The 19,103-nt window shown below is 43.5% G+C and overlaps 1 protein-coding gene across 1 annotated transcript in view; it reads right to left on the bottom strand.

The window, feature by feature from the left end:
* Positions 1-13,482: 13,482 nt before the first annotated feature.
* Positions 13,483-19,103, bottom strand: part of Qrsl1 (glutaminyl-tRNA amidotransferase subunit QRSL1) — a 28,232-nt gene continuing 22,611 nt past the window's right edge. The window contains exons 8-11 of the mRNA XM_050120503.1: positions 17,403-17,595; positions 16,626-16,743; positions 15,746-15,951; positions 13,483-14,609 (exon numbers count right to left, since the gene is read on the bottom strand). Of these exons, the coding sequence (XP_049976460.1) occupies positions 14,389-14,609; positions 15,746-15,951; positions 16,626-16,743; positions 17,403-17,595 (738 nt within the window). The 3' untranslated portion in view covers positions 13,483-14,388. The remainder of the gene's footprint in view (positions 14,610-15,745; positions 15,952-16,625; positions 16,744-17,402; positions 17,596-19,103) is intronic.

Genomic DNA, 19,103 nt, shown 5'->3' with positions numbered 1-19,103 from the left:
GGGTAGAGACCAAGTTAGTAAGCCAGGGTGACAAATTAAACCAAGATTCAAGCCATCCTTGACCGGTTTCATAATCTCTTCTGCACTTGGCCAATCCTTCTCTAATTTTAGCTATGGACTCCCTGACCACACCTGAATGGTAAACATAGAAACAGCATTCCTTGCCCACTGTTGGAGAAAGATGAGGTCTAAGCCCTACCTCTTCTGCATCACAGCTCCTGCTAACGATGTTAAGGATTCCTGGAGGTGAGAGATGGAAGTTTCTAGTCTTTCTATATCTAAATTGACGGCTTCACACAGGTGGGAATAATGTTGATGCTGGGTGATCAGAGAGGCAGTCCCTGTCCCTACCCCTACTAAACTAGCTCCCAGCAGTATGCTCAGGGCTAGGATGGTCCCCAGTTCCCTCTTGACCTTGTATAAGCCCCTTCCGATGTGCTATATAGGTCCTCCTCCGGGTGATTAAAAACTATACCTTCACACAAAAGCTCTTGGTCTTGTTAAGGACCAGAGTATGGGCACAAGATGTCAGTCTTGTGGAGGAAGCTCATCAGGTTTCACTATGGTATCCCTGGGGTTTGGGAGCATCAGGGTCTGATTGCAGAGGAACTATTGCTGAGGGGTGACCTTCCCTATACAGAAGCCTTGGCCTGAGATCTGCTGTAGGGTCAGCCGTGCCTTAGGTTGTTAAAAGCAGTAGGTACAATCTGAGGCCTGAGCATAGGTTCCTATGATGACAATTCCTTCAAAACAAGGGAGGGCAGCATCATAACAAAGCTAGGGACTAGGTATTTGGTGGTATTTAGGACTAGGAATGACTGGTTGAGGAGTGCCAGCAGTGGGTCCTCCTCCTCAGTTTGGACAGAGTCAGTCCAAGAGTTCCTGGTAACTATCGGAATAGGTTCAGGTTCCTAAGGTATGCATGGCTTTAGGATATGGGGTGCTTGGCCTGGGTGCTTTGAGGGCTTAGGGGATTGATCACCTTGTTTGGGTCTACTGCTGTCTTGGGGGGTCTGCTGCACCAGCCAGACCATAAAGATGGCACCTAGGTCCGGGGTCCCCAATGAGCCCCCATTCAACCATATGCCCCACGTGCCCCTTTTCCCCAGGACTTCACCAGCTTGCCCTCCTGGGTAAATTGTAGGTTTATTGGGTTACAGTGGCCCTCAATTTTTCTATTCTGCTTATTCTCTATACAAGTGGGATTCAGCCCCTTGGGCCTCTTGAAGGTGATGTAGTCTGACGTATATGGCGGGATCCACCAGACGGGTATTGCTTTTATTGGTTAATAAATAAAGAAACTGTCTTGGGCCTGTGCAGGGCTTTTATTGGTTAATAAATAAAGAAACTGTCTTGGGCCTGTGCAGGGCAGAATAGAGGTAGGCAGGAAAAACTAAACTAAATGCTGGGAGAAAGAAGGCAGAATCAGGGAGACACCATAGAGCCACCAAAGGAGAAAGATGTGAGTCATAAGCCGGAATCTTGCTGGTAGACCACAAGCTTCGTGGTAAAATATAAAATAATAAAAATGGGTTAACCAAAGATATAAGAGCTAGCCAGCAATGCACTTAGGTGGTTGACCAAGCAGTGATTTAAATACTACAGTTTCTGAGTGGTTATTTTGAGTCTGGGCAGCTGGGAACAACCAAGCGGCTTTCCTACAACAGACTAGCAAGCACAGAAACAGGATCAGTTCCTGGTTAAATGTCCTGGACACACATAAAAGGCATCACTCCAAGTTAATTGAAGGAGTTTTCCTCAGTCCAAAGTCCAAGGTTAGGTCAGGGAACCAGGTACCCTCGGGGCTGGTGTGACCAGTTTGTGTCAGCACTTCTCCTGTAGCTGTGTTGATAAACTGCCATGCCAGATTCAAAGGAGAATGTGGGTTCTCTGCAACTAAGGCATTATTAGGTACAACCATCAACAGAAACCATGTTACTGCTTGCGTCACACTCAGAGTTTGAGGGGATTGTCTGGATCTGTCGATACCTCCCATCCCTAGCCCTGATGGTCTTTCTTGAGTGCGAAGGGATCAGCAGGTCTTGCTTGGGTGTAGTAGACTCAAGTGTCTATGCCATAAGCCTTGGTATCAGTGAGCATGGGGGTGATGTATTGTCCTTTTTACCTGGGTTCCAGTGGCCCCAGGCAATGTCTCTTAATATAGACCCAGTCCCTTGGTGTATGGTCTGGTGTTCGGGGGAACACCAGATTCATAGAGGGCCCTGATCTTGGGCCTAGCTTCCTTGTTAGCCAGTTCAATCCCTCATACAGCAATGAGGAGATCTTGGTCGGGTGATATGTCCTGCAAATCTGACCTGGGCCAGGATCCCAGAGCAGTTGTGCAGTGGTGGTCCCAGGTCAAGATTGGGCAGTAGAGTAGCTGGATGCAGAAATGAGTGTACCTGGAAAGTTATTCTGGCGGGGCTAAGCAATAGAGTCTGCTAGTGAGTCATTCTGGCATTGCTCAGCCACCGATCAGGGGACTGTTTGAGAACTCCATCATGGCATGGGGGTGGTTATGGTGAGACTTTGTCCCAGGATCTGCTTGTCAGCATTGTTGACCAATTGGGCCACAGATGCTATTGTGTGGAGGCGGGTGGCCATCCAGCTGCCACAGGGTGCAGTTTGTTTGACAAGTAGGCTACTGACCATTGCCAGGGGTCAAGTGCTTAGGTCAGGACTCCCTTGGCTATCCATTTGTTTTCATCTACATAGAGGTGAAATGGTTTGGTCACATCTGATGGACCCAGTGCTGGAGCCAAGAGCAGGATTTGTTTGAGTTTGTCAAAGGCCAACCGGTAGTCCTTAGGTGAAATCCCACCCTTCTTTGGTGGCCTCCTATAAGGACTTGGCCAGTTCTGCAAAGCCTGGAATCCACAGGTGACAGAAACCCACTGAGCCTAAGCCCTTTCTCACCTAGTAGGTGTTAGGATCTTAAGTACTGTCTCCTTCCTTGCATCCGAGTCACTGCTGCCCTTCCTTCTAGATGGACCCCAGGTATGTTACCTGCTGCTTGCAGATTTGGGCTTTCTTGGCTGAGACATGATACCCTAGGTCCCCCAGGGTTCGCAGTAGCTGCTTAGTCCCAGTCAGTCAGGTCTCTCGTTCTGCAGCTGTAGCCTGTAGGTCATCAGCAGACTGCAGCAGACTGATGTCTGTGTTCTGTGCCCAGTACTTATCCAGGTCCTCATGCACAGCTTCATCAACGATGTGGGGGAGTTTTTGAATCCTTGTGGTAGTGTAGGCCTTGTCAGTTGGCTACTAATTTCGATCTCTGGGTTGTGCCATTTGAAGGTGAAGTACTGTTGGCTTTTGGGAGCCAGAGACAGACTGAAAAAGGCATCGTTTAGGTCCAGGACAGTATACCATTGCCGATCTTGGGGCAACAAGCTGAGTAGGGTATGCTGGTTAGGCACTGAGAGGTGTATGTCAATCTCTTTGTTGTTGACCACCTGCAAGCCCCGGACCAGTCTGTAATTATTGGTATAAAGTTTCCAATTATAGGTAGCAGGGGTACGTTCCAGGACGACTGCATAGGCCTGAGGACACCAAAGTCCAGTAGCCTCCTGATGTGTGCTGTGATGTCCTTCTTAGCCTCTAGAGGTATGGGGTACTGATGGACCTAGACAGGTTCTGCCCCGGCTTGACTTCCACATAGATGGGGGGGGGGGAGGAGTAGGATGTGTGTTGCCAGCCCCATTCTCCCTGTTTTGGCCCAAGCTGATGAAATAGAGACCACTGGAATAAATGTTTAAAATTGTAGAACAGGAAGAAATAAATTGGGGTGAAGGAGAGGAAGGAAGAATAAAAGAGGGAAACTGGAGGGGATAAATAACATTAAATACCAGTCCAAAGGTCATATGGAAACCTACTGTGGTAGACACTTCCTAAAACACAGCTACACACATACATTAAAAATAGTTAAAGTGGAGTTAACCAATAGCAGGACAACAATGCACCCCCTAGACATCAGAGGCTAACAATGAAAAGGTCAGTGCTTAGGAAAGTGTTACTTCTTTTGGAGTTGCTGGCCAGTGAGGTCCCAAAGACCTCCAAACACCATAGGCTACTGCCAAGGCTCCTTGCCATTCTCCAGAACTTGATGGTAAGAGGTTTTGCTGAAGACTCCATATACTTGCATCATAGAACATGTTGAAATCAAGATGGTACACAGTGACAAATTTCATTTGTATTAGCATCTATTCATTGTACTGGAAGGTATTATACAAGCTACTAGAGAAGAGAAGTAAGCATCGGTTACACCCATATGTAAACCCTGTGAGTTACAATAGTGACTGGATGAACAAGACATGCCCGCTACTGAAATAGTGGCACAAGCATCATGGGAGTAACCAACCACTTTCTGATTAGATTTAAGGCCTGCTCCACAAGATGAAACTCATATCTGGCACCATTATCAAGCTGAGAACTGTGGTTAGACGGGCCACAGGCCATAGAGAGAACCTACTACTAACCTGGAACATACTTTGCTAAAATGGCATAATATTTTAAAAAGTCCTAATGACTTATCATTATACCACAGATTAAGTCACCTCTCAGCCCTCACCGGAAAAACTTGTTTGCTATAGATGATGATTAACAGTACTACAACTGGCCCAAGGTGCATAAAACAAGAGACTATAGAAAGTTCAGCCCTCAGGGGGAACATCTGGATCCCATCCCCTTCTCCAAAGGCTCTGGGGTCATTGTGGAAGAGGGGGTGAAAAGATTGTAAAGAACGCAAGGAAACGGTGCCTCTGGACATAGCAGCTGCACATAAGTGCTCAAGTGACGATTGACAGCCTACACAGGACCTGTACAAGATCAAGTCAGATCAGACCCAGCATGAAGAGGGGAGCTGAGCATGAAGCTTCACCCCTAGCCTGAGAATTACTGGCAACTGTTAGCTGATGCTAGCGGAAAGGTCGATTTTCCCTAAGAGTGGATGCCTCTGGAGGCACAAGCAAGTGTATCTCTGTTAGTTCAAGGCCAGCCTTGTCTACAGTGTAGGTTCCAGGGCAGCCAGAGCTATGTAATGAGACCGTGTCTCAAAGTACAACAGCAAAAAAGAGCGTAGCCCTGTAAGTCACCCACGCTTCTGTGTGACAGGCCACATATCCAAAAATATTTGGGCAGCACAAATTGGCCTAAATTGGAAGGCAGGGGGAAGGACACAGAGTTGGGTGGGAGTGGAAGTGGGGGTAGACCTGGGAAGAGCTGTGGGAGAGGGGCTTAAAGTAATCAAATTTCATTGCACAAAATTCCCAGAGAACCAACAGCAGATATAAGAAAGAAAAAAAAAGGATTATTTAAAGATTTGATCTAATTACTTGGCAGGTAACATTTTTCCATACAAGGGGTTTCTAGGGTTGTCTTTGGCAGATAATAAGGTTGACTGAGAATAATTTATTCAGGTTTTAAGAACATCATATTAATACCCAGAAAACATGCTCTCTCTTTTAAAAACTCTAAATTGCTTGAAAGGTCACAGTACATGGTCAGAGCAGACACTCCTTTCCTATTGGCAGATATGATATGATTTGTGCTGGAGTTTAAAGTTAGATATTTCAAAACAAGATGGGTGTTGCTCCCAAGGGAAAAAAAAAAAAAAAAGAGGGTCGGGTTAGGCTCCCAGGGGTAACGGAATCTCACAGTGTTTGTTACTGATGGTGCCACCAGAGCTGTCCCTCAGAGTCCCTGGGGGTCAGCTTCTGATCTCTGCAGAGACCAAATTTTTAAAAAGTAGGTATGGGCTGCTTTGAAACACAATGTGAGTCCTTTCTTTTCTCTGATTTCATCAGGGCTGGGTAACTCAGGTTGCAGGTCAGGATGGCTACTTGGTTTGATTGGAAGTCTATCTATTGCTTTTTTTTTTTCTTGCTGAGACAGAGTTTTTCTGTGTAACAGTTCTAACTGTTCTAGAACTTGTCTTGTAGATCAGGGTGGCCTCAAACTCATAGAGATTGCTTGCTTCTGCCTCCCAAGTGCTGGGATTAAAAGCGTGAGCCACCACTGCCTGGCAGCTATCACCTGTGGTATCACCAATGTGGTGAGTCAGTGCTCAGTGGCACACCATAATTGCCACGGCTTTCTAGATATCCACCACAGGGCAGCATAATATCCTAAAGAATGGACTGGAATGGTAAATATTGAATTTGTCAAATCAGTCTCATTGTACGTGTGTTGTTGTGAACCCAGGGTTCTGTCTATGCCAGGCATTGGCACTGGGGGCATAGATACCTGGCTTTACAGACACGTGCACTGTGTCCAGCTTTCACGTTTATTTTCTGGGCTTTGTATAACTCTGGCAGGCTTTTTTTCTCCTCAAATTGTTTTCAGTGTTGGGCTTGGAACTCAGGGCCTGAGAGGATTAAGCAGACTGACTCCCAACAGGCTGCTCAGTCTTCTCATAGAGATCAGTTTTGGTTTCTTGAGACTGAGGGCCATGCACGAAGGTCAATCCCCAGCACCTCCAACAGCAAGGAGGGGGCCTGGTACATGCAGTGCTAGGATAGGCCTGAGCAACCAGTCAGCAGCTCAACAGACAGGGCCTGGGACTTGCCAAGGCCTGCCCTAAAGTGGAAAACTGTAGGCTTGACCAGCCCCTGACTAACCCTGGCCAATTAGAATGCAATAATATGATTGCCACTTGCTTAAGCCAATCATATCTAAGATAACCCACCTCCCCCTAGGAACTTCCCTTAGCTTTGCTTAAAAAAAGCCTACATGTCCCTCTCTGCATCTTTCACCATCTTGTTTCTGTGTGTGGTGATACCCCAGCATGCTGGCATAATAAAAATGCTACTGCTGATTGCATATGTGGATGCTGGTCTTTTGAGGAACTTCTCCAGGACCCTAACAGGACAAGTGTTCTAAAACAGACCCTCACATCCTTTTTTGATAACGTATGGTTTACTCAATGTAATCAGATGTTTCTCTTACATTTTATAGAAATATTAACTTCCCAGATGTTTTGTTTTCTGGATATTAGATTATTTATGAACCACTCCATTTTTACATACAAATGGCAAGCTTATGCTCACACACAGCTGAAGTTAATATGCTCACAAAAGAAGGGTAAGGATGCTGATATGAGCTCACTTCATCTTCAATTTCTGCATGCTTCACCTGAAACTCTCTGTACCTTTCATTCAAGGAAGCAAGTGGGCTAAGCTGGGGGGCTGTAACTCAGTGGCAGGCACTACATCTGCCAAGCATGCACAAGACCCTAGGTTTATACTGATCACAAGAAGGGCAGTGGGGAAACCAGCCTATGTTTTATTAACATGCTATACTGGCTTAAGACAATGACTCACGCTAGCCTTGCAATAGGTTAACAGAGAAAGGCTACAAACTTCGTCACCATTAGTCATTCAAGAGTTGGAGTTAATGAACAACCATCATTCTGAGCATTACTGTCAGAAAAGAAATCCCTAGAGCCTCAATACAGACAGTACCACTCACAGTTCATGGGTCAAATTAACAAGAGCCCACTGTATAACTGTTTACATATATACATACTGCTAAAGTGAAATATGAAAATTTCCTTAGCATGGGACTGTTTTTATATCTAGAACTGTTTGGCAAGCATATAAGACTATAACTTGGAAACATTATTGTGATTGATTAAAAATAAAGATAAAGCCTCAGTTAGATGCAATTGGTTATAGAACTAGGGACTTCCCATCAGCCCAACCCCAATAAAGTAAAAGGTCATCACACCTTACCAAATAAAGCAGGTGGCTAGCTGGAGTCAACCAGGAACTTCTTGTATAGCAAGTTCCTCAAAGATAAAAATCTTCCATGTTGGAGGGAGGCTACTTAAGACACGGGGTGTTCTAAGGGGAGATGAAGCATTCCAACCTGCAGGGAAAAACATTGAGCTCAGGAAGTAAATAACTCAAAGGCTTCAGGAAGTCCCTGAAACCCAACAGATACACTAGACTCCTTCTTCTCCAAGCTTGTATAACCAGTAAGGACTGCAGCACTGAGGAGCACTATCAGAGATGCCAACCCACCTAAAAGGGTTCAGAGCAGCAGAACTGCCTGGAAGAGGCAAAGACCCAAAGATCTACTTGGATGAAACGTTTTCTGACCTGTGCTGCCTGAAAAGCATTCAAGGGCTCTGGGTTTTCGGGTTCCATGAGCTTCCAACCATGCTGGGATGGGCATCTCTGAGCTATTTCTGCTCCTGTATTAACTGTTCACCCATGTTCCTGTAAGAAACCCCAACAAAACCCATTGGTTTACAAAGCTGAACTTGGGTGGTGTCCGTTCTTTGATTTGTTACAGGTATCCTTTCTAGGGTGTGTAAATGAAAAATTTTATCCTCCCTGGTCCCACAATAGTTTAGTCCCAGATAAACACACAGAGGCTTATATTAATTATAAACTGTTTGGCCTACTGCTTAGACTTATTACTAACTAGCTCTTACAACTTAAATTAACCCATAATTCTTATCTATGTTCAGCCATGTGGCTTGGTACCTTTTCTCAGTAAGGTATTCTCATCTTGCTTCCTCTGAGTCTGGCTTGCAACTGCATCTCTGCCTTTCTTCTTCCCAGAATTCTCCTAGTCTGGTCATTCCGCCTACACTTCCTGCCTGGCTACTGTCCAATCAATGTCTTATTAAAATATTACAAGTGACAAATCTTTACAGTGCACAAGAGCATTATCCCACAGCAGGGGTGAGTAGATGTTTGTTCAGGTTGTCCTGAGAATAGTGTCACACAGTACTTCTCTACTGTGCTACTGTATCCAGCCTCCACAAGCCTGCCACTAATGCAGTGGGGAACCCTCTGAACCTGTTCTGGCTCCAAGTGCTGCCATATCATTATTCTTATCTAAAAGAAATTATTTTGTATAAAGTTTTAACAGTATACTACTACATAATGATGTAGCATGACTTTTCTCTTATTTGGTCTTTAAAGCCCCCATTCTCTCCCACTCAAAACATCTGCTCTCTTATAATTAATAAAACTTGTTAAAAATATTCAAATCAAATTCAAAAAGCAGAAATTCCCCCTTGCATTTTCCTAAGGGAGATTACACTCGTGGAGTCCAAGATTAAGCCAAACTAAGCTATACTGGGAAATAAGAATCAGAAGAGTGGCTCCTGTGGGGAGGGAGATGGAAGAGAGTCATGAAGAATTTTACAGGGATGATGGACTGATAGCAATGGTTTATACAAAGATTGACAGAAATATGGGTTAGATAGGTTAATGCTGACTGCAAACTCAAGGAATATATGCATAAGATTTGTGCATTTTATGGTATGTAAATTTTATATAAAACAGTTATATATTGGGTTCAAAGTATAATATGAATGAGAAACATATTTTGATATATATTTAAATAGTAGATGAATGAAAAGAGATAACAGATCACATGATAAAAATGGGCATTGTAAAATATCAGTGATAGAGTATAGGTGGTGGGTAGGTGAGTGTTGACTGTCTTGAATTTTAAATAGTTGGATAAAATACAGAGTGAAAAGGGAACCCAATACAAAGATCTCCTTACTCAGTTGCTTCTTTTCCTGTTGCAGAATTCATCTTCAGCACCTAGAAATCATTCTTGTTGTCCCCCTCCCTTCATCTAGTTGTGAATACTTCCCAGGATAAAAGTTTGTAATCATTTGATGTGGGAGTGTCATATATCAATCTGTTGATTTCATTGGTTAAGTTATAATAAACCAGCTGCTTGGCCTCATGGCTTGGAACATAGATGGGAGGAGTAAACAGAATAGAATTCTGGGCGGAAGAGGAAGTGAGGTCAGACTCTGCTCTGCTTCCGAAGAGACTCGAGAGCTCTGCTCGAGCAGAGACGCCATGCTCAACTCTCCCAGGATGGACATAGGCTAGAATCTTCCCGGTAAGTGCACCTTGGGGTGCTTACACACATCATTAGAAATGGGCTAGTCCAGGTGCGAGAATTAGCCTGTAAGGGCTAGAGTTCATGGGCCAAGCAGTTCTTAAATGAATACAGTTTGTGTGTTGTTATTTCGGGCGTGAGCTAGCAAGCGGCGGGGTGTTGGGGACGCAACCCCGCCGCTCATATTTCAACAATCATTTTATCCCTGTTCTTTCATACAGTTGAGTTCGAAATGCTAATTCTCATTTTCCAGTGTCTCACCATTCAAACCACCCTCGTGCTGAATCAATGACCCGAGTCCTACTGGCCATTTCCATGAAGAAGAAAAGCAGTTTCTTAAGAAATAATTTTGGTGTAACTTAAACAAGATAAATGTCTTCAGACATTGTCTATAGAAGGGTTCTAGTGGAGTACTGAATTAGAGCTATAATGCCTCATTAATATAAAACTTTTCAGACTCTGAATCCAGCTCCACTGCCTTTTACTGTGCACGCTAGTGACTTGAAACCTTCGGGAACTCTCAGTGCACTCATACCATCAGAGCCCAGAAAGTATTCCACAGTGTGTGTTAAAATGGCAGAAATCTTCCATTATTCTTTTTTTCCATTGTCTTGTAGGCCCATCTTGTAACCAACTTAACTTGGCAGATTGGCCAGTGTGAGACTGCTTATGATTGGATGTCTCATGGTGCTTCATTAATGTCTTTTCCTGATGGATGCACAGTGGGCTATTAGTAACATTTACCTTAAACTTTTTCTGATAATGTAATTGCAGCTAAGACGCAGTATTCTTGACCTTCAATTATCTGTCTATATGTTGGATTAGGACATGATTTTCATGGAGAAGAATGTAGCTGTCTGAAAGTTTTCCCCATAGGGATGTGGGGTCGTCCCTTCTGAGGCTCCTCCATCCTGGGGAGTGTTCCAGCTCTGCACTTTGGCTGTCAGAGCCAAGAGCCTTTGCAGATCTCGATGTTTCCAAATCACAAGGTAGCCAATTCTGCATTAAAAAACATGAAATCGTTTAAAAATATGTAGTCTATCAGTTTTAAACTATCTCCAGAAGATACTAGATCACCAGGGAGGTAGATAAGCTTCCTAGTAAATTACAAATTGGCCCTGTGCCATTAGTTTATCCAACGTCTCTGTCAGAAAAGCTCAAGTCCATAGTCTTAGCTGTTGTCTTATAGCTACAAGTTTTCGAATGCACCCTTGTAGAAGTGGGGAGCCGCTTGTTTGTCCTGGCCGTCCAGCTAGCTTAGCCCCGTAATAACCACACAGAAATTGTATTAATTAAATCACTGCTTGGCCCATTAGCTCTAACTTATTATTGGCTAACTCTTACATCTTAGTTTAACCCATTTCAATTAATCTGTGTATTGCCACGTGGCAGTGGCTTACTGGCTATGTTTTGGCAACATGTCTTACTCTGGTGGTAGATCCATGGTGTCTCCTGACTCAGCCTTCCTTCTCCCAGCATTCAGTTCTGTCTTCCCTGCCTACCTAAGCTCTGCCCTATCAACAGACCAAAGCAGTTTCTTTATTCACAGCACACAGAGGGAACTCCCGCATCACACCCTTAAATTTCCCTGACTCAGCAGCCCTATCAGGAAAAAAAGCTGAGCGGTTTTAAAACGCAGCTTCCTGGGCTGTGCCGCCAGCACAAACTCCGGCTATAAAGCATTTCAATGGCTTTTATGGGACTAGATGTTTGTGTTCCTGCTCAGGATCGGGAACAAAGTACTCTGAGACCATGCCTAAGCTCCCTGCCTGGACAGACAGTGGGATCAGGCTTAGGCAGTCAGGAGAGCATGGTGGATTTCTGCCGCCATACACAGAGATGTTTCCAGGCTATTGCATACAGCTCAGAGGTGTTACATAGTGCCAGAGGGCAGTCACCAAAGTCAAAACTGGGTCTACCTGTTCTTTAAATCCCATGACTTTGGCCACCAGGATAGCTGCTGCGTAATTCCCCACCACACTACCATCCAGTCTTTAGTACCCTGGCTGTATCTCTCAGCTTTGTTTTTAAAATCATTTATTGATTTTTTTCAACTATTTACTTTTAAAGATACTTTGTATTAATGAATTTTTTTTAATGAACTGCCTAGAACCCTTTTGGATTTATATTCTATTGATGTATAAAGGGGAAAAAAACCTTTTAATTAACATTAGCAATTTAAAAATATTCTCAGGTTTCTGTTCTGGTACACATACTGCTTTTGAAATAACTAAGGCAAGCTACCTATCTTAAATGTCCTCATTGCTGGAACCATGTTTCTGCTGCCCTGCTCTCCTAATAGCCGGAAGTGGTATGGCATGCTGGAACTTGGTGCTTGGGAAGCTGAGGCACAATTGTGAGTTTGAGGCAAATGTGATGTCAGGGTTGTGATGGTCCCTGTTGGCTGTCATCTTGGCAGGACTTGGAACCACCCAGACATAAGACTCCAGCACATTTGAGGGACTATATAAATGCAGTCAGCTTCTGGACAGCCTTCTGAGGGATTATCTAGATGAGGTGAGTTTCTGGACAGGCTTCTGAGGGATTACCTGGATGAGTGAGCCTCTGGGCAGGCTTCTGAGGGATTACCTGGATGAGTGAGCCTCTGGACAGGCTTCTGAGGGATTACCTGGATGAGTGAGCCTCTGGGCAGGTCCGTGGGGAGCTACCTAGATGAGTGAGCAAGTGATATGACTGGGTGGAGAGAGGAATATAAGGAGGGAGGAGATAGGAGCTCTGTCTCTTTTTGGTCTGAAGATTTCGTAGAGGTAAGAACTCTGTAGCTGACTGCTCTGCTTCTCTTAATCTTTCAGCTTTCATCCCCTAATATCTGACTCCAGGTTTTTTTTTTTCTTAGATTGGAACAGGTGTGTGTCTCTGTGTGTGTGTATGCGTGTGTTTGCTTGTTTTTAATATTACATTTAGCTCTTTCAACTAGGATGATTTCCTCTTAGTTATCTAAGTATTCTATGGGAACAGATCCCGACTATAAAATGACAGAATTACCTATTTTTTTTTTTTTTCTGTATACGTTAAACTTTTGGGTTACCCAGAATCTCTTATCACTACACATTACCTTTTTGCATGGATTCATAGTACTCAGAGCAAGGCCAAACTTTGCAGTTTAGCTGTTTGGAACTTTCTAGAACTATCATCTTTTAAACCCACCAGTTTTGATCTATGATCTATGGTTGGTGGTACCTCTAAAAAATGTGAAATCAATAGATGTGGAGGACCAAATGTAATACAGTTTTCTTATAGATATTTTCTTCTGTCAGGAATTCAGTTGACTCTGAGAGTACCAGCGAGCCTGGCACTTAAGGTTTTCCGTGCAATCAGACTGAACATCTGAGTGGGCGCGTCCCCTGAGGAGGGAAAGTGCTAATGACAGTAACAGGCAGGGTGAATTCCAGACAGAGCAGTCGGGCTCTGCTTCAGTATTTTCTCATATCCTTCACATTTATAAGCTTTTCTTACTAAGCAGATAAATTGATCACTGTAATTCAGGTTCCAACTTTCATTTATCAACAATATACACGTGTCAACCTAAAATGCCAGATTAACATGAGGTGACAAGTGTCCTAGCAAAGACAGAGATGTTCATCCATGACACTCCAGAGGTACATTTTTATTAGATGTTGTCTAACTGGGACTCAAGAGGTCCAAACAGAGAACACTGATGAAGCCGGTCAAGAGAGTACGGAATCGCCGAGACACTCCAGGGAAAGATGATCCCATGATGTCATCTCGGGCACCCTCACCACTGTCTCCTCACACGTTCACACCGTGTGTCCCTTGGGCATTTGGAACCTTCCACCCTGAGATTAAGAGGGAGGTGATCCAGTGTGACCCAGAGCTGTGCTTGCTCTGAGAGAGGCGAGGCAAGGAGGAAGTCCTGTCATTTTAACTCTGTTTCCAGAGAAACAAAAGGAGCCTTGAGCCTGGCTGAGGAGCTGCAGCCTTGTGTGGTTCTGGGCCTGGTGGGCCACACTTCCTCATATGTCCAGCGCTTTTATCAGGGCAAGTCCTGTCTGCCTGTGTGCATTTCTCACACCGCTGAGGCAACTGCAGTACGAACTGCCTGTCAAAACCACACCAGTCACCTCGGGAGTCAATGTTATTGTTTTGTTACTATTTTGTTATAAATGTATACTCATTTTCAGACATTTATTACTAAACTTAGTTTTACTCTAATTTCTGTTCTTTGTAATGAAAATTATGCAGAATGCATTGTTTTTATGATCTTGAATTTTTGTGTTATAGTAAAATTCAATACTTGAACGTTATTTAATGAATGTATAAACATTACAATGAACAACATCACAGGGATTTGAAGAAGTGATTCCCAGGACAGACAGTGTCGACAGTGACCTAATCACAGGGCTGAGCAAGATCACTGGGCATTCTAGAGAACAGACCCTCTTAAGAGTCAGGTGAACGGCATGATCTGCACGAGGGGGTTTCAGTCCAATGTCAGAGGGCTTGCCTGGCAAGCCAGAGGCCCAGCGTTGATTACTATTGGGTTAGAGAAACAGAAGTTAACTTTTCATTTTCAAGAACCAACGAGCCATCATTCATGAGGTCTTGCAGCTGAATAACAGGAAACTGTACTTGTTTTTCAAACCATTTTGCAACTGTCAAAAGTTGCTGGTCACAAAATGCTCGTCCGATGAACTGCAGTCCTATTGGTAACCCTTGGTTTGAGAGGGCCACAGGGACACTCACTGCTGGTAAGCCTGAGGAAGAGAAAGAAGTCATTTCCTGTGCTTTTACATAAAGACAGAATAAGGCTTAAACAAACTATGATAGCTAGCTGTGGTGGCCCATGCCTTGCCTTTAATCCCAGCACTCAGGAGGCAGAGGCGTGTGTGTCTGTGAGTTTGAGGCCAGCCTTGTTTATATAGTGAGTTCAAGGACAGACAGGTCTATGCAGATAAACCCTCTTCTCAAAAAAAAAAAAAAAAAAAAAAAAAAAAAAAAGCTGGGTGGTGGTAGCCATCTCCTTTAATCCCAGCACTTGGGAGGCAGGGGCAGGTGGATCTCTGTGAATTTGAGACCGTCCTGGTCTACAGAGTGAGTTCCACCTCTCCACCAACTCCTGCCTCCAAGTTCCTGTCCTGCTTGAATTCCTGTTCTGAATTCCTCTGATGATGAACTGGGATGTGGAAGAGTAAGTCACTTTCCTCCCAGGCTTGTTTCGGTCATATTTCATCGCAGCAATGGAAACCCAAAATAAGACACACAAATTGCTTAGGGAGTGATCTGGCAGCTATCTTTTCATTTTCTTCTGGTTTGTGTGTGTGCACATGGATACATCTAGAAGACCTTGGCGCTGGTCCTTGCCTTCCATCGAATCTGAGTCGAGGGCTCTCGCTCACTACTGTGTATAAAAGCTACCTGGCCAGCTGACTTCCAGGGAGTCTCCTGTCTCCACCTCCCATCTTGCTATGGGAGCACTGGGACTACAGATACACGCTATTCCATCTGGCTTCATGTGGGTGATGGGGATTTCAACTCTGGTCTTTGATCCCTGCTTATGTGGCAAGTGCTTTACCCCTGGGCTTCCTCCCCAGCCCTATGAGCTATCTTCCTAAGTAAACAACTTAGCTTCCTAAATTGTGAACAGTGATTATAACTGCTTCCTAATGTAACAAGTATGTGGTTTTCTGTTAAAAATGTCTATTTAACCCAGTTATAAAAATATAGCATACTGGTTAAAAATGTTTATATACAACACATACGCATCCCCCTCAAGTGTTCTAGAAGGAAAGGGTACTGTGTTTAGGAAACAATCCTGCTAGAGCCTGAATTGAAGACCTGGGAGTCTGTCTAAACTTTGAAGAAAACCAAACCATCCCTAAGGAATTCTCACCTGCCATATTTACAGCCTGTGTAAAAATATCATCCTGGGCACTCCGCGTCCTGTTGTCCTCTTTGATGAACTCCAGGTATGGCACTGCCTCAGTCAGGGTGGTGGGAGTTAGCAGGACATCCACACCAGACTCAAAAACATTCACGAAGTCCCTTAAAATGAGGCGCCTCACTTTCTGCGCTTTGACGAAATAATTCTCATAATTTCTGTGGAAAAATACAAAGCTATCTTAAAGACTTTTTCTGTTTCTGTTTTGTTTTGTTCTCTTACATTAGACATATTAATGAGCCACTGGATCCATAGCTTTCCCATCAGGGACCACTAAGACTACTACTATTACATATTTACTTTGTCAGGGAGGGAACAAGGAAGGAATGGGCAGAGGGCTGAGGACAAGCAGCCAGAGTCACTTCTCTCCTTCCACAGTGTGGATCTCAGGACTCAAACTCGAGTCATCAATCAGCCTAAAGTGCCTTTACTTACTGAGGCATCTTGCTAGCCAAGTGCTGTTTTATTTTTCGAGACAGAGTCTTATTATATAGTATGGCTGGTCTAGAACTCACTATGTAGAGATCCTAGCTAGTGCTGGAATAAAGATGTGGTGGGAAGCAGGTTCTATCATGGAAAGCACAGTGTTGCAGTTTGGTATTTTATGAATACCAGGAAGGCAGAGATAATTAAATGAAGGATGCTCAAGCACTATTAAAAGATTCCCTAGTAATGGGATTACAGGCATGCACTACCCAATATTGATGTTGGGCATCAAACCTGGGGCCTTAGACATCTGGGCAAGTACCCTGCTAGCTGAGCCAGTGTATTTCTAGATATGAAAATTTTAAGGTTTCAAGAGTAGCAAAAATTCTTAAAGCAATTCTCTTACTCTTTTAATAAGAAAAAGTTTCCTGAGAGAATTCTTCCTCTCACCACATCATTGAACCCTTCTTGTCTGGTTGCAGCATACATGGCTTCAGTGGACACATCAATGCCAGACCTGTGACCTAAAGAACAAGAAGTAAACATTACTAGAAAAAGAATTAAAAGTTTGGCTCTAGTATGGATCTTAGAGAACTTTCTTGTCCAAGTTCCTTTTCTTTATTTGCATTGTGACTGACTGACCAATTAATTATGGGATTTAACCACGGAGAGAAAAGGACCATGAAAAGACTCTATCATCCATCCATCCATCCATCCATCCATCCATCCATCCATCCATCCATCCAACCATGTGCCCATCTATTCATCTACACATCCATCAATCACCCATCCATGTATCCATCCATCCAACCATCCATTCATACATCCATCATCTATCCATCGAACCACCTACCTACCCACCCATCCATCTGCCCATCCATCCATCATCTATTCACCCACCCACCCATCTATCCATCCGCGCAAACTTTGAGCTTCGCCTTGTAAGACACTAAAGACACTACATCAGATGATATAGGCACACAAAGACAATCCCTTCAAGAATTTCCCTTCAGTCCCGAGAACAAAATGTAAGAAAGAACTGTGATGAATATAAGTTCAATATTAAGATAATAAAGGAAAAAATTGATTTACTGATTTGCTTTCCTGAATCATTATAATAACCAGTATGTGAATCTTTCAAATGTCTGAGGTATCTTAAACAACCACGAAGCAGCCAGCTCACCATATTGTAGCCCATCAAATCTTGCCATATTCGATGCCACTTCTGATGTGCACAGCACATGGTAGCAGACTATTGAGTAGCAGGTGTGTGGCAGGGAGACTTCAATCACTTTGGCACCTTCAGACTCAAAGAGGTCAGCAGCTTGGGACCAGAGAGACCGTATCTCACTCGACAACTCTGGTACCAGATATTCCTTAGAGGAAAAACAAAACACAGGAAAGTCTATATAGACTCATAAATATCTGTATATGAAAATCGTTGGCAATTCTCTACACTGAGACACTGCTAGTACCGCTGGTAGGTACCTAGAAAGGCTAGACTAGAAATGCTGATGAGCCATGAGCACAGCACAGCACTGTAGCTGGGCATAGCAGTATAAAGCTGGGTGATTTGGTCGGGACTCATATCTGCTAAGTGTTCACTACATCTCAAATACGCTGCAGATATTTTTTAGAGGTTCTTTCAGTTTATGCTTTTCCCACCCCATTACATGGTATCATCATTCTTCATTTTATGGATGACAAGTATCGAGATTAGGAAAGTGAAGTAGCACTCCATCATGCCTACATGGGATCTAGGACTCAATGAGATTCACTTCTAAAGCTTTGGTCTATCCTGTCTTTTGTTTGTTTTTGTTTTGTTTTTCAAGACAACGTTTCGCTATAGTTTTGGAGCCTGTCCTGGAACTAGCTCTTGTAGACCAGGCTGGCCTCAAACTTACAGAGATCTGCTTGTCTCTGCCTCACGAGTGCTGGGATTAAAGGTGTGCGCCACCACCACCCAGCTGGTTTATCTTGTCTTTTAAAGAAAGTACAGATAGTTATCTTAATAAAAGTCTTTTTAAATTAGCAGTTCTTTACAGTAGGGTGTCACCTGATAATGTCTGTGGATGCTTTGACTGTAGAGTTATAGCAGTGAGGAATTTTATGGGACAGGGGTGAAGGCCAGGGATGCAAAAGATGATTTTCTACCACAGAACCTTCCAGAATAAAATATCAGTGATGCCAAAATTAAGAAGCCTCATTACTTGTTATTCTAAGTTGTTTCTCTAAAATATATTTTAAAAATATAGTAAATGTTAATATATTGTCAGGTATATAATTGGCTAAGTGGGTACACACCTAGATTTCAGCACTTGAGAGAGAGAAGCAGAAAGGTCACTGAGGTGGAAGTCAGAGTCTGGGCTCAGCAGTTTGGAGCTCTTATTTCACTTGAGTTTAGTTGCCAGCCACATCTGTAACTCCAGCCCCAGGGATCTGATGTCTCTGGCCTTGTGGGCACTTGTACTATGTATGCTGATACACACATACCTACATATAACTTAAAATAATAAAAGGTGTTGGAGAGATGGCTCAGCAGTGACGAGCACTGGATGCTCTTCCAAAGGACACGAGTTCTACTCCCTTGTCTCCCTTGTCAGACAGCTCAAACCAACTGTAACTTCACCTCCAGGGCATCTGATGCCCTCTTATATCCTCCACAGGCACTAGGACCACACATGGTACCAAATAGACATACAGGTAAAATACCCATACATATATATTATTATATATATTAAATATATTAGAATTTAGATAAAACCTGACAAAACATGCATACACAGACACAGACAACAGACGCATAGACACACACACAGGTCTGTTTTTTTAACTTTCAAGTGTCAGTAATTTCTTTCTTTTTTTTTTTAAATATTTATTTATT

This window comes from Alexandromys fortis, unplaced genomic scaffold, assembly GCF_014885135.2.
Source record: "Alexandromys fortis isolate MF-2015 unplaced genomic scaffold, M_Fortis_MF-2015_v1.1 scaffold_175, whole genome shotgun sequence".
In the NCBI taxonomy this organism is placed as follows: Eukaryota; Metazoa; Chordata; class Mammalia; order Rodentia; family Cricetidae; genus Alexandromys; species Alexandromys fortis.
Note: the sequence above shows the minus strand (reverse complement) of the source record. Positions and strands in the feature narration are given on the sequence as shown.